This window comes from Pristis pectinata, chromosome 18 (assembly GCF_009764475.1).
Source record: "Pristis pectinata isolate sPriPec2 chromosome 18, sPriPec2.1.pri, whole genome shotgun sequence".
Taxonomy (NCBI): Eukaryota; Metazoa; Chordata; class Chondrichthyes; order Rhinopristiformes; family Pristidae; genus Pristis; species Pristis pectinata.
The window spans coordinates 30,631,777-30,647,381 of record NC_067422.1 but is presented as its reverse complement, the minus strand read 5'-3'; the positions used below and the strand labels follow the sequence as shown (position 1 = coordinate 30,647,381).

Genomic DNA, 15,605 nt, shown 5'->3' with positions numbered 1-15,605 from the left:
AATGATAGTTTTATTGTGGTTTTGAGCCTCAATTAGTTTTTTTTTCACTTTGTTTGTCCAGAATTTCACAGATGATTTTGAGATTGTTTAGAATAAGTTCACATTCAGCCCCCTTTTTCTAGTTGCTTGTTTTAATGAAAGAAAAGCAGAAGGCACTCCACTCACTACCTTGTTGACAAGAAAGGACAGACAATTGGTCTTGGTGAAAGTGGAATCTCAGAAGATAACAGAGAATAAGTAAAACCAACACCGGCTGTGTCACGATAATCGATTTATTAAGAACACCCAGTTCCAAAACTTATTTTTAATGTTTACATAGCTTTCTTTAATACTTTGGCACCTACACTATTGCCGTTATATACACAAAGCAAAATTTCCATTGTGTTAAATGATACACCATAAGAAAATATATAGTATTTACAAAGTGCAAAAAATAAGGCGCATATGAATACAGAAAGAATTTAGCCCACAGGATTGGTCGAAGTTACAATGACACTTTTGAGGCAGTTTGATATGGCAGACATCATGTACAAATGGGCTGTTTGCTCCCTACATTTTTTTTGATTGTCATCCTGGAGAATTGTTCTATAGGTGACTTATTAACCTGACTCTATATATAAAGAAGGAAGATGCCGTTGTTGATTTGTGAATCATTTGCATACATAAAACTTCTTTTGAGATTGAATGGCACTTTTGCAGGGCTGTTGCAACTCAAAAGGGTATTACCTCCACTTATGTCCCCCTAAATAAATATAACAGGACAACAACTTATTCAAAAATGGTTGTAAGTTAAGATCTTGCATACACTGAGGTAATGGCCCAGGTGCAAAGGTCTTTAGTACATTAAGTTATAATGCTGGACACAAGTTCAACCAACTCCTGTTCAATACCTTCCCAGTCACATGTGAGAGGTGGCCTGCGGGGAAAATTAAGGCAAGATATACTGTATGTTCAAGATGATAGAATAGTCAGTAATGCTGCAAGCACATGACATGTACAGGAAACTAAAGGACAAAAAGGGTATTGGTAGCAAAAGAGAAAGCACTTATAATATTCAGAGGTAAATGTAAGTAGGTATGTACTGGTAAGAAAGTATTGGCACAATCATTACAAACCCATTAGATCAGCAATGTTAGCTGACTGTATGCTGAGATGACCGCACCAAGTGAGAAATTTAAGTTGTTTTCATTTCTGGCGATACTCCATGCATGGCACATCCACTTGCTGGTGACTACCACAACCATCTTTGTATGTGCTTTATCTGATACACTGACAATCCAATGTACACATGGTGTCAGTCTAACAACTGTACCTGTGTTTGCAAAATTTGTGGTTGTCCAGAATATCTTTAATTGTGCTAATGACCCAAGTCCCATTCTCTACCCAATTCTAGGTTTACATATAAAAATATCTTTAAAAATGTTGCTCATGAACAGATTTTCTGCTACGATTGTAAAACATATTAGACTCTTTCAACTCATGGTAGTTTTGAGAATATGCTCAGTTTTGAGCTATTTGGATATATACGACAGGTAATTGTTATGTCCCATGAGGACTGTTTCGTGTTCTTTTAGCATATGTACAATGACTCTAGATTTGCATAGTTTTGTAAAACGTGGGTGAAGAATTTCATGGAGTGAATTTTAGATGTATGAATCTGCAATTTGTAATTGTGTTTATCTTTTCACTTTAGATATCGGGTGAACTAAAGCTTGACACTAACACAAACAATATTTCTCCACTGCACTATCACTGCCAATTCTGATTATGTAACATTAGAAATCTGTGTCTGGACCACATGGAGAATTCCAAGTCGGTCTGAGAAATCAAGAGCAGTGTGCCCTTCACATAAAGGAAATGGAAATTAATAATGTTTGTTGTGGCTTAGTTCTGAGTAGGGGTTTCTACTTTCTGGAAAGCTGTATGTCACTGGCTTCAGCCACCAGAGGTGGTAAAGAGCACAACTTTCTAAATGAGTTTGTGGATTATTCATTTTCAATTCAAGACCAATAACTTATTGACATGCAGTCAGAAAACTAAGTTCAGGGCCACTGGGAAATAATTTTCTCTTTTCTTAGGGAATGGTAATGGAATAAGGAGACTGAACAGCTCAAACAGGAGTAATATTGAAGTTCTCCCACAAAGGGTGGGAGAACCCAAGGAGGGTGTTGCCCAGGGGTGGACGTGTGAGTCTTAGTAATATGGTACCTGAATCAGGCAAGTTTGTATTGTACTAAAGTGCGCAGTCTGACTCATTGATATGATTGGAAAGGATGCAGCAGCCATTGTGGACTATCTCATACTGTTCAATCTGACTGTAATTAAATACACAGTTTAGCATGGTTCTGAATGGAGCAAATAATGGGAAGTTGAGAGGCTTCTGCTGGTAAGATGATTCAATATAACCAGTGTTTCTGTACAGATATCTGTCCTGATTCTTTGAGAGATAAATGGTGGTGATGTCTCAAGTGGAGATTATATTGACAGTATTTAGAGTGGTTTGGTTGATCATTGTTTTCCATGCATGCAAGGTCCTTTACCTTGACATGCAGTTGCAACTCCTACAAACATGTTGTTTTAAAGAATTGGTTCTATTTTCTGTCTTTTGCATTCAGTAAAGATAATTTAAACATTCATTGTGGCAAATCGTCACTCTTGCTTCAACCAATGAAAACAAGGTTCCATAAATATATGATTGTGAATTTTCCTGTGTTCTGAATATGTAGTAAAGCTTTTGAGATTAACCAGTCTTGGATCTATTTGCTGACCACGGCAGAATGTTTGATTATAATATTTCAGGATTTGATTGCAAGGATCAGTCACTGAGGAACAATGTCTTTAAGATGCCTCATCAAAAAATGGTTTGGTCAATTTCTGTTGCAAATCTTTGGAACTCTCTTCCATAAAGGGTAGCGGCAGCAGAGTCCTTGAGTATTTTTAAGGCAGAGGTAGACAGATACTTGACAGGTAGAAAGAGATGAAAGAAAGCTGCAGATAGGCGAGAATGTGTAATTGAGGTTACCATTAGATCAGCCGTGATCTTATTAAATGGTAGTCAGGCTTGATGGCAAAATTGGCTCAGACCTACTCTTAATTTGTATGTTCATATGCCTCTCAAACGGATCAAAAATTCTACAGAGCTAAATAAAGACGTCTTAATCTTTCCTTAAAGATAGCAAATAATCTTTTCTTTCTGAACGCGTCGGAAATGTTCTTGTGTCTGTAGAGTATTACCACATGGGTAACAAGGCTGTATGAACGAGTCTGAAAATCTCCGGTTTAAATGAAACCTGAAATGACATAGTGGATGGTTTAAAGTTGTACAGGCTATTTGAATGCTGGTGATCACTGATTACAATTTGCCCAATTTTATCATTTCTTGCAATTCTATGGTATTCATTATCAATGGGAAATCTCTTCAGCCTCGCACAGGCTGTCAGTCATGGATTGGTGATTGTGTTGCTTAAACAACGTAATCTTGTGTTATTCTATTATGTGTTTAAAAAATGCACTGTAGTGATCAAATATGCTTGTACACAAGGATTATCTAAGCCAATTTATCTCACTCAGTTATATCATAACTTGGTTCACACAAAGACATGTTAACATTGGAATGACATATACTCACTTGGAAGGTACAGATTGTTCTAACAAATATTATTTAATTCAAGGCCATTTTAGAATAATGTTTATTGATTTAGTGGGTGGGGCAGAGGCTGAAGGGATAGAAAAATAAGGAACCCATTGGTGCCTGATCCCATCTAATGTCAGAAGATGATAAGACTCGTACCCAGTTAATACTTGGATGGGAGGTTACTTGGAATAGCAGGTGTAGCAGGCTTTCACTGAAGGAGATGAAGCTGCCAGGTCATTCTGCCCAAGAATCATCTCTAATGCGAAACAAACTGCAGTTGTGCCTTTGATCACAACAGCCTTAGGACTGACATTGACTTCTTCAGAAACAGAGAACTTGGACAATGAAGTGCTTTTGATCAGATATCAAAGATAATCATTCACTACGATTCCTATGATTATGTAGAATTTTACTGACTATTCAGAGAAGTCCATACTTAATGAAATTACAAGATGGCAAATAAGCAAGATAACCAGAAGGACAAAATATTGCAGGTAATAAATATTAATTAACTGCACAGTACCTTTCAGATATGATTTTTATATTTTAGAAACTAATAAGCAGGTGAATTGGACAATATTAATTTATATTATTACTATACAAGTTAGCAAGAAAATCCTTAGCTAAAATTTCAGTCACATTACAGAATATTGAATTGTTCAGAATAGTTAGCTGTTCCAAACGGGCACAGTAAAGAACTTTTATTGCAAGTAACATTGCAAAAAGGGATAATATAAAATACAAAATGGTATGAAAATAATGCTTTTCTGAGCACTTCTTTGGTTTGAATAAAATTTACCAAAAATAAACTATGTTCTTTACACTAAGACGAGGATTGGAACTATTGTCACCAACTTTTTGTTTGGTGTTGTTCCCTTTTAAATTAATACCTTATTTATCAATTTTTTTAAAATGTGGGCCTGTGAGTTGCACGCTGAAAATATTTGAAATAGATCAAGTTGGTCAACACCCAAGTTTGTAAAAACTGAATATAATGTCAAGCCTGATGCTGGCTTGCTGTTGTGCACTTGCGCTCAGGATTACATTCGCTGATCTACGCAGAGCCTTCCAGCTTCAGAACTTCTTTTTGTTTTATTCAGATTTAAAAATGCAGTTGCATAATTCACTGCTTTTTACAAAGTGGAGCCTCTTTAGGGGTGGACAAAGGCAGGAAATGTCTCCTCATCACGAACTAAGCAAAACAATGAATTCTCACCTACCCGTCCTATTTCCTATATTATCAGGTCAGCAAAAAACAATGGAAATGCAAAGAACTACACTGCATAATTTCATGAACTTGCTGATTTAAAAAAAATCCTACCAAGTATCTGCATGGAATGCCTTCTAATATTTTAATACCTAGCAGACATAAAAAAACAGGCAAACTGTGACAAACTCTTCTACTTTTAATTGTGCAAAGTGAACAATAAAATATATTCACAATACAAATAATCAAATACTTGCATAAAGTAGGGTGACTTTGCAAATGTGGTTCAGAAAGGATGCAAGTATTGTAACACTTTCCATTATTCAGGATAGCAAATATTGCTTGCTTAGTAAAGAATCTTTTTCTGATAAAAATTATAAAAAATCTTGCAAAAGTTATGAGTAAATTTAAGCTATGTACAAAACAAAAATGCAGGCTGTGTGCACAAGGCCAAATTGAGAGTTGGCCGGTATATCTAACCCATATACTGCACCTGCCAATTTAGTCAGATTTAGACTTAAAGCAGGTGTCTCTCTTTGGTGATGGACTGTGTTCACTTTGCTTCCAGTAAAACACAGTAATACATAACTTTATGAAGATTTTAACTTATTCAAACAATACTACATGCAACAGCCACAGGGCAATCATCTTGCAAGCCAACTGAATTTTTCCATTTACTTTACCGTTGTCAACATTTGTCTTGTATACACAAGCAATATGCTTCCTTTTTATTTTGTTTTGCTATTTAAATGGCTTTAAATCTACCTGTAGTACGTAGTCCCCTGAGCATGTTACCATTGTAAGTTCATGGCTGTGTTTAAGTTCAGGTCTGTAACGTCCAGGAAATCTGCAGAGAAGATGCTCGGGGTGGAGGAACCAGCTGATCCAAAGCCTGCTGTTGAGCTGGGTGGTGTGAGATCCAGCCAGTCCATGTTCTCCAAGGGAGTTTCTGCAAGACCTAGGTTCATAACATGGCTGTGTGTGGAAGAAGGCGACAGCTGGGTCTCCATCGGTGAAAGGGGGTTTTCCAGAATGTCTCGAGCGTTCAGCATCTCTTCTCGGGAGTTGCTAGAAAAGCCCTCACCAATGCTGTCGAGCTGGGACTCCTCACTGCCAATCTTAAGCAGTGTAATATCACCCCCCCTGCTCAAGGAGCTGCGTGAGTTGAGAAGGGCTTCAAGCTGACTGTCACTGTTGCTTGCACAATGGTCAAAGGAGAGCGGAGGAGGAGACATGTGGTTGAAAGGACTTGATGAAGTCCTTGGCACAGTCACAGTGGAGGCTCCTGAAGAGACTGTGATTTGAGGCACTGATTTCTGAGCACAGTGGTGATCGTTTTTGGCATTTGGTGGCATTTCTGCAAAGTAGACAGTTCTAATAAGAAGATACATCAGGAAATAAATTGTCTTTTAAGTCTACAGGAAATATGGAACATGCACAAAATAAATTTGAAAAGATTTTCCTCTTAAGAGAATAACCTTTAGAGGATGAAACTACTGAAAACAATCATATACAAGATACAACTGCTCTGCACAGACATCGGAAGAACATCCTAATCAATGGGAGGGGTTTGGAAGGCTTCCTGTTCAGTGTGGAATTAACTTATTCAGGACCATACAGGAAGCTATTCAGCCCATTGGTTCATGCTGACCCAGCAAAACATTCCCAATAGTCCCATTCCCCCTCCCCTTATTTCCCTGTAGCGCTGTAACTTATTCTCCCTCATATGACCATCAACTCCTCTTTGATTCCTTTGCCATTTACCCCCACATGAGGGGTAATTTACAGTAGCCAATTAATCTTCCAGCACATCTTTGACATATGGGAGGAAACCAGAACACTAAGGGAAAACCCACACATTCTCATAGAGAACAAGGCCAGGATCAAACAGAGAATGCATACAACATGTTGTGCATTGCCTCTTTAAAGTGTCTCTTCTGGACTGGAAGAATTTCTAGGGTATGACATTTTATAATAAAAACAGAGTACTAGACATACTCAGCAAGTCAGACAGCATCTGTGAAGAAAGGAAACTGTTTCAGATTGATGACCAGTGTGATGAAAAATTATTGCCCTGAAACATTAACTCTGCTCCTCTCTCCACAGATGCTGCCTGACCTGCTGATTATTTCCAGCAATATTTGTTTTTATTTCAAGTTTCTGGCACCTGCAGCTTTTATTTTTTTTAGTTCCAAGATTTCTCTCATTTGTTGGCCTGGAATTCAATCCTGTCAGACATTTTTTTGTACAAATAAAAGACTTGAATAGAGGCAATCACCACTGCTGCATCTGTCTGCAAGTGTTCTGCCAAGGTAATTGCCTGAGTTCTTTTCCTAAAGTTGGAAAGACTGAATAGGAAGATATTGTTTCCTTTGGAACGGAATCTGAGGGGGAGACTGAGTTGAGGTGTATAAAATTATGAGGGACATAGCAAGGCTTTATTTCCCTTGCCTGACAGGTCAAAAAAAATAGGCAGTAGAGATTTAAAATAATTGGCAGTGGGTTACAGGAGAGATGAGGAAAAGATTTTTTTCCCTGCTCAGTGTCAGGGGAATTTGGACTTCACTGTTTGAAAGGGTGGTAGAGGCAGAACCCCTTAACTCTTAAAAAGTATCCAGATACAAACCTGAGGAGCTGTGACTATCAGGGCTATGGATCCACCACTGCTGGTTTCAATCTCAACAGGGTTTACTGAAACTTAATGGCCAGTAAAAGCCCCTTTTCAACTAGCACTGACATGATGGGCTAAATGGCCTCCTTTTGCCCTAAGTTTACAATGATTCCTCAACTTGTAACTATATCATAAACGCAATGCAAGAGACTGCGCAGAAAAATTGTTATGGTCTTTAAATGCCTGCTAATAATTACTTAAATCTAAGTCACAATGTGAAATGTCTATTTTACTAAATGCCAGAGTTGATGTGTTTAAAGCAAGCAGGTTATGGTAAACATCATCTTAAATAATAAAATGAAAAGAAAATGTGATACTGTTCTCTATTTTCCAATCTGAAACAGTAAACTTTTCAATGTGTGACCAGTAAATGGTAGAAACAGACATTTACAGAATTTCACAATGGAAAAAAATTCTTTTCCTCCTCAGAGAATGAATAATTTTCAAGTATGCATGCAAGAACTCTCACCTCCGCTCTCAATCAGCACATCCAGCAGGTCATCCATCTGGCTTCTAGACATTTGCTGCAAATAAACAAATTTAAACTATGTAAAATAGGACTCAGCCAGTAAGAATACTTAAAAAGTCAGCTGACTAAATCATAATATAGAACTGATTAACCAAATTTACAACTTTAAATTTCTTAGAATATTAAAATTAAAGAACATTTAACCTTTCTAAAGGCAGACTAAATTGTAAAATAGAGAAAACTACATCATAATTTCACATTGATCAGTTTATTACTTAAAATCTTAGTCTTAAAATACTTCTCCCTGCAAAAAAGAACTCAATTAACTATTGTTGAAGAAAAAGTGTGATTGTGGTGAATCACCACATATTCAGTAACACCAGCAGAAAATAACTGAAAAGTTCATTTATAAAATTGGAGAAGTATGGCAGCACAGAATTGCAAATATCCAATATTTCCTGCAATGTGATTTGGCAAATGCTACTACCTTCTATTAAGTATGCAAAAATGGCTCATAGTATCATAGATTTGTCAGGGCACAGGATGTGGCCACTTCTAGTCTCTGCCATCTCCTGGAAGAAGAATGCCATTTAGTTACATTCATCCATTTCTTTCCCAAAGACTTGCAACTTATTCTCTCACACAAACCATTCTAATTCCCTATTAAAGAACTTATTTGTTTTATGCCACCCAAACAGGAAGTGAGTTCCTGATCATAACTTTCTGCACAAGGCATTCTCTCCTCCATGTGTATGTTGTGCTTCCTAGCCCTTGAACTAATTGTTAATGGGGGTTTATTCTATCTAATCTAGTTGCAGTCTATCAAATCTTCTCTTGACCACCTTTGTTGCAAGAACAACCCAGCTTCTCCAGTTTAGCCATAAAAATGACACTAATCTGTTCTCTTTAAAGTATGTATATTTTACTAGTAGTTACACTCACTGGCAATTAGTTCTCACCTGTTTCACTGCATCTTCGTAGGATGGAGGCTGTTTGATCTTGCTAAGGGTTGAGTTTGAATTACAGAAGGAAGCAGCATTGATGACAAATTTTTGACCAACTTGATTTGCAGTATTAGGAACATTCATCTAAATAAAATGGTCCAACAGAAACATGCAGTGATAATGAATGAATACTGTTAGTTTCTTGAGCTTAAAATTGTTTACAAGCTTAAATTTACAGAGGCTGTAAAAGGTAATCTCATAGGAGCCGAACTATGAATGATCAGCACACTTCTTCCCACAATACTACAGACTTGCATTTTACCAAAGGTGTAATTTGTGTACTTAATGCATTGTTCATCCATCAGTTATTTCTGCTTTTAGTAAACATCTTTGAATTCACAAATCTCGTATATCTAAACGTGATAGTTGTCAAAAGTCAGGTCTTGAAGGGAAGAATTTAACTGCTAGGTCTTCTGGATTTCTCTCGTGTAAACTGTGTTGAGAATTGAGAATATCAGAACAAGAAATAGAAGCAGGAAGTGGTGATACGGTCATGTGAACTTGATCTGCCATTCTACAGACTCTACATCCCTCTCTCATCTCCCTTTATTGATATTCTAATTGGGATAGCTAAATGGGTTGCTCCCAGAGCACTCTACGCAAAGATGCATTTCACTGTGTGTTTTGATGTACATGTGACTAATAAAGATATCTTATCTCCTGACAGAGAACGATCATGGTGATCAAGTGCAGGTAACTGCAATGCCAAGGCACCTTTTAACCTAGCAGTAGAGGTTTTCAACAGTCACAGATAATCATAGAATCATAATAAATTTACTGCACATCTTGGCCCTTGGTGCCCCTGTTGACTGAAAAGGAGCCAGTCAACATAATCTCATCTGCTCTGGATCGATGATGGCTCTTCAAATACACATCCAAGTATTGCTTGAAAGGAATGAGGGGTTCTGCCTCCATCACCCTTTCAGCCAGGCAGTTTCAGACTCCTACCACCCTCTGGGTAAAACAATATTTGCTTCATCTTGCCTCCAGCCCTTCTACCAATAACTTTAAATCTATCACTTCTGATAACCGACCCCATTGCTAAGGGAAATTGGTGGTTCTCTTTGCTCGGTCTTGGCTCCTTGTAATTTTATACACCTATTAAGACTCCCCTCAACCACCTCTGTTCCAAAGTAAACAATCACAGCCTATCCAAATTTTCCTTATCGCTAAATGTTTCCAGCCCTGGCAACATCCTCATTAATCTCCTTTGCACCTTCTCCAGTGCAATCATATCTTAGTAATAGAGTTGATACAGCTATTTTTGTCAATATATCAAATGCATGTCCTTGCAGTTGCACAGTGAAGAGTTGAGAGTGGATGAAGGTGAGAGTGCAATGCTACTGCATGTCCTCTTGAACAACTGTTGTGATAGAAGCACTCTTCCCATCAGTACCTTGTTTATTTCATGCAGGAACTACTTGTGATCAATGCATCTATGTTAATGTTATAGAGTGCATATAAATAATTTGCCAGGTAAATAAGCCATAAATTATAAATACCTTTCTGAGGATCTGCTGTCGTATTATATGTTGTTGGAGGTGCTGCTGGAATTGAGGACTGCCATTTTGTTGCTGAGGTTCCTGTCCCTTTGAGCCCTAAAGAATCAAAAAATATTCATTACCCACATTAACACGTATTAATATCTACATTGATTAAATATTAACACTTACATTACTTATTACTAGTTAACGAGCAGTTCCTCTTTCTTTTCAATAATTTATTGATCTCAACATATTTGCTTTATTGATAGTCATTGTTCTGACAACCTACCCTCAGAAACCATCATTCTATATTTAGACTGTTTTTCGTGCATATTGTAAAAGCTGTAAAGAACTATTATCTCACTAATATCACAATCCCTAGTGTTTATTGAACTGCATTGATTTTTATCTTCATTTTCTTGTTATATAAAGTGGACCAGTTAAAAGACTGGTCAACTTTCCATCTACAACATTAGTCACCTATTTGTTGTTAAATGCTGAAGATATTAAGTTTTGACCTGACACCACTGAGAAGTAAAGCTTCCTCCACAATATTGCACAAAAACTCTTGGGTTAGGTGTAGTGCTGCTTAGATACAGAGTAAAATCCATACGCAGTATCTCATCAAACACTCCCAGGGCTGGTGCAGCACAGATTAGATGGGGCAAAGCTCCCTTGATACTATTCTGTCAACAGCCCCAGTGCTGGTACAGCACAGGTCCAAAACAGCAGAGCTCTCTCTGTAGTTCCATCAGCACTCCCAAGCCAGTTACAGCAAGGGTTAGGTACAGAGTAAAGTTTCTTATTCACCTTGCCATCAAATTAGTTGAAGGGATAGCAGTGCCCTGCATAATCACAACTGAATGAGATGAAAATGAACAACTGAACATTTAAGTTTGCCAAAAGTAGTTTTTATATTTATCATATTATAGGCAATGGCATCTGTGAACTTGGCAAATGGTGACCAATAGTTGTAAGTGTAGACTTTTCCCTGGCTTATCCAGTGGTGACATTAATGGCTGGGACTGTAATAACATTTAAAACTTGCAATATACTCTGCATTTCAGAATAGTTTGAGCTTTACCTGTATCTTGAGCTGAGTGTTGCAAGCTGGAATGGACTGAAGCTGATGGGGTGAACCACTACGCCCATCTCCATTTTGGGGGGCAGGTGACACCGGCAGAAGGAAGTGGTTGCTTGGGGATGGAGGAAGACTCGCATGCTGTGGGCTGCCGGTTAGTGCTCCCAAGGGAGAATGTTGCGGTGAGCACTGTGGACTGAGGAACGGCGGTGACCTCACCGTGTTGTGCTCTGTGGTCTCTGCACACACCTGACTGTTCACAGCGCCCGATTTCTGCGGCGTACCACATGTATTTAAGCTTTCTGTGGAACTGTTGCTGGACGTGGAGGAGATCATTGGCGTCATACTCCTATCGTTCATCTGTTGCCCGGCGAACGGGCAGCTGGACATCAAGTTTTCCTGCTTAACAGAGACGCTGTAGATCGGCTGAGTAGAAGCCTGCTGGTCGTGTTGATTGTTCCTCTTCTGTTTCTGAAGCTGGATCTTCAGTTCTTCCACCTGTTTCTGCTCCATGTGCAGCTTCCAGGTCAGCTCGTCGATGACCTTCTGCTTCTCCATGAGCATTTTGTCCTTCTGGGTGTCGAAGCCCTCTAGCTCTGCCTGCATGCTGCCTCCATTCATGCTGCTCATCAGGCTGTCTTCGGCACTCAGCTGAATGGGCGATGGCTGCAGTCCGAGCTGTGGGGACGGTACAGGCACGTCGCTAAAGCTGTCGGGCAAACCGCTCAAATCCGATCCGGTTACGGAGAGGTCGGATGATGCTGGAGAAATGGGAGGGGTTGAGCTGGTGCTGCCAAACTGATAGAAGCCATTCGGCAGCACAGTGGTGGCAGTCTGAGTCTGAAAGCTCGACAGGGTGGTCACTGGGGTCATTGGGAACGCTGCAGTTGTCATCTCGCTGACTGAGCTGGACAAGGTGGTGCTAGTGCTGCTGGCTGGCAAACTGTTGCCGTTGGAGTCCTGGAAAGGTTTCAGCCTCTTCATGAGGGCCGTTTTTGTACCAGACACTGGAAGGCCTCTTATTCTAAGCTGCTGCCTCAACTCCGATACCTGCAAGGTCAACGATGTAAAATAAAAACCAGGATTACACCGTGTCCTCATTATCCGCAACAGATAGGGGCACCAACTTCCCACAGAGAACAAAAGTCATGGATACTGTCAAGGCCCTCTCCTTCACACCCACCACTTCTGTGCCCTATACTGTTCCAAAAGCACAAATTAATAAACACAAAATATGTTCAATTAATGAAATATTTAAACTGTTCCAGGAAATATTAGCTAATAGACTACTTCCAATAAAACTTCCAAGGAGTGATGGTTTTGAAATCGCAAGATGCAGCTGTGTAAACAAAGACGGTGCTCTACTGGAACAGCACCACAGCAGGGAGCCACTTGACACAAGTGGTTTGGAAACTGATCAGCATCCTTGTAAAAACTTTGGTTCCTCAATGTGTACATGTGTATAGTTATATTAATTGGAGAAAAGCTTGAAATGCGGCCTAGGGCTGACCTCACGACTGGATAGTAAATCAGTAGATAATGAGAACTGAGCATGAACAAACATAGTTTTAGGGAGGATATGTAACACAAAGACAATTAAAAGATCTATATTGCGGCTTCCTTGACCGCCAGGTATCCCAATGCACCTTATAGCAGTTTCAGTGACGTTAACAGGGGATAAATGTTGGCCACTGGGGGACAAATCTCCTGTTCTGCTTCTGAATATCAGCACCTCCAATGCAGCAGCATTCCCTCAGGATCACACTGGACTTCAGCCTCGACTTTTCTGCTCAAGTCTCTTAAATGGGGAATTAATCCATAACTTTCCGACTCAAAGCGCTCCCAAATGAACCTACGAAGTATCACTCTTGCAATACTTTTGAAGTCTAATCACCCCAGTTTTAGGTCAAAGGAAGGAACAATATTTAATCCGACTTATTGGAAGTGTTTCAAAGTGCTTGACACAAATTGCTTTTGAAGTGCAATCACTGTTGTTATGAAGGAAAAGATGGCAGCTGACACCCACTTAGCTCACAACAATCCCACAAAAGGCAAAAAGACAAAGAAACAAGCTATCTCTTCATCTGCAGTCAGTGCCCACTTTGTCATCACAAAATGTTACGTAAACTTAAAGCTCCTCTAATAGGTCTGATGAAATCTGTTTAATCTCTCAGTTGAATTAGGTGATACCTGGATTCTCATAAGAAACTAAACTCCTGGAAATTTCATGCAGAATGAAAATGCAAAAATGGCCTTTTCATTTCTTGTAGAACATAATTTAAAGGAAAATCAGCTTTATCACTGCAGTTAGCCTTTATTATGGAATGTGGACTCGTAAGTAAAATGTATTACTTGATCAACTTATTGATACAAAGCATTGCTATGACTAGTGATGCATTACGCAGAATGCAATGTGGATAAAGATTGAATGAACAGCCCCCAATGGGACAAGGAGGAACATTTTATTCTTCAATAATAGGTACAGGTAGAACCACTTGGATATTGTTCAAGGAAAAGCAGTGGCAATTGTGTTTTGATTAGGCAAAGGTCCACGTTAAAAGGATGCTCCACTTTTAGAGGGAGCGGGGGAACGGAGGCCCTGGTGTGTCAGATGGAGCATGGGAATCAGCACTCGGTCAACCAGCTGCCAAATCATTGGGATTTCCAAACCATCGGAGAGGATTATCAATCTTTTGCAGCAGTTTCCAATCCAGTATCCTTATTTAGAGTATTATTGAGATGTGGGGTGGGTGTACCTGCAGGGGAAGCTCCTTCAAGACATAGACAGAACTGTCCAATCAGTACACTTCAGTTTTACTCTCAGCTGAGTGTTGTAAACTTATAATTATTTATTTAGTTGCAAGTCATAACTGAGCAACATACAATCACTACCCAAGGTGAATGACTTGGACATGGTTGCTTCAGATCTGCTGACATCCCTCAGTATTTGTTTTGTGTGCAGGACCAATGTAAGTGTTATACCCTGCCTATTAAGAACACTTACTGAGACAGTCAACTATGCTCTGGTCAGTGTGGTCAGAACTAATTTCAACTGCATTGCCAAGACTGCAGACTGCCAGTTAGGTATAGACAAAAACATAACTGATAATGCTCCTATTAATCAAATGCTGTCAAGATCATGCTATTCCTGTTCTCATTTCTTTCTACCTTCAACAGGCAGCACAAGTGCTGAAATGCCTGCCTATTTTATCAGCTACATAGCTGGTGAAATATAGAATTGGTTCTATATTTAATATATGGGATAATTGCATTGCACATGATATCCCTGTTACATTCAGTGAAACAGAATGCAATCTCACTCCAGCCCAAACTCTTTGTACTACTGCACTTTGGCTTACACCATTCATTTTCAAGCACCAACCACGCAAGAACTGTCTGCCGTAACTTCTAATGCTGCCGACGCAGAGCATGTTGAAAATGGGGGAAGGCTGCTCTTGTATTCCACCTGTCTATGTGTCCATTTGTGCCCACATATGCAAATATCAATGTATGTGTGTATATATATGCAAATTGCAAGTGGAACAGGCCACAATTAATCACAGGAAATAACAAGACACCTAAATGTATTGGGTACACAGGAAAACACCTGGAGCAAGCAAGGACAAGGAGGTGTAATAATAGGGCAAGCTCTGACAGGTCAAATAAAGCATTTAGGTGAAGTTTCTTCTTGCACAGAGTTATGTTGAGATGGCACCTGGAGTCTTGTCAAATGATTAGATTTGTTACCACTGCAGTACTTAACAGGAATTTAAAGGGACAGAACACCAGAGTAGTACACAGTGCATCGCCTGGAACATTATCCCTCTCAAACATTCTGCACTCTGAACTGCTATGAGTAATGCAAAAGGAATTCAAAAATATCTCCATGGAGATAAAGAGAATCAATTACTGAAAAAGAAAGTGCATTGTAATTTCCAAATTCTTAGCTGAAATCAACCATGTGTGGGGAAAGGTTCTTGTTGCATAAAAAATAGACCCTTCGATCCTCTCCATCAGCAAAAAGGACATCTCACTGGCATCAACATTTGAATGGG

The 15,605-nt window shown here is 39.1% G+C and overlaps 1 protein-coding gene across 4 annotated transcripts in view; it reads right to left on the bottom strand.

Annotated features, from left to right (window-relative positions):
• Nucleotides 1-267: 267 nt before the first annotated feature.
• myocd (myocardin) overlaps nucleotides 268-15,605 on the bottom strand; it is a 475,084-nt gene continuing 459,746 nt past the window's right edge. For 3 of the 4 annotated variants that reach the window (XM_052033032.1, XM_052033033.1, XM_052033030.1), the window contains 5 exons: nucleotides 11,554-12,600; nucleotides 10,488-10,583; nucleotides 8,941-9,069; nucleotides 7,982-8,036; nucleotides 268-6,198 (listed from right to left, as the gene is read on the bottom strand). In XM_052033032.1, coding sequence (XP_051888992.1) covers nucleotides 5,633-6,198; nucleotides 7,982-8,036; nucleotides 8,941-9,069; nucleotides 10,488-10,583; nucleotides 11,554-12,600 — 1,893 coding nt within the window. In that variant the 3' untranslated portion in view covers nucleotides 268-5,632. The remainder of the gene's footprint in view (nucleotides 6,199-7,981; nucleotides 8,037-8,940; nucleotides 9,070-10,487; nucleotides 10,584-11,553; nucleotides 12,601-15,605) is intronic. The other variant, XM_052033031.1, reaches the window with a different exon arrangement.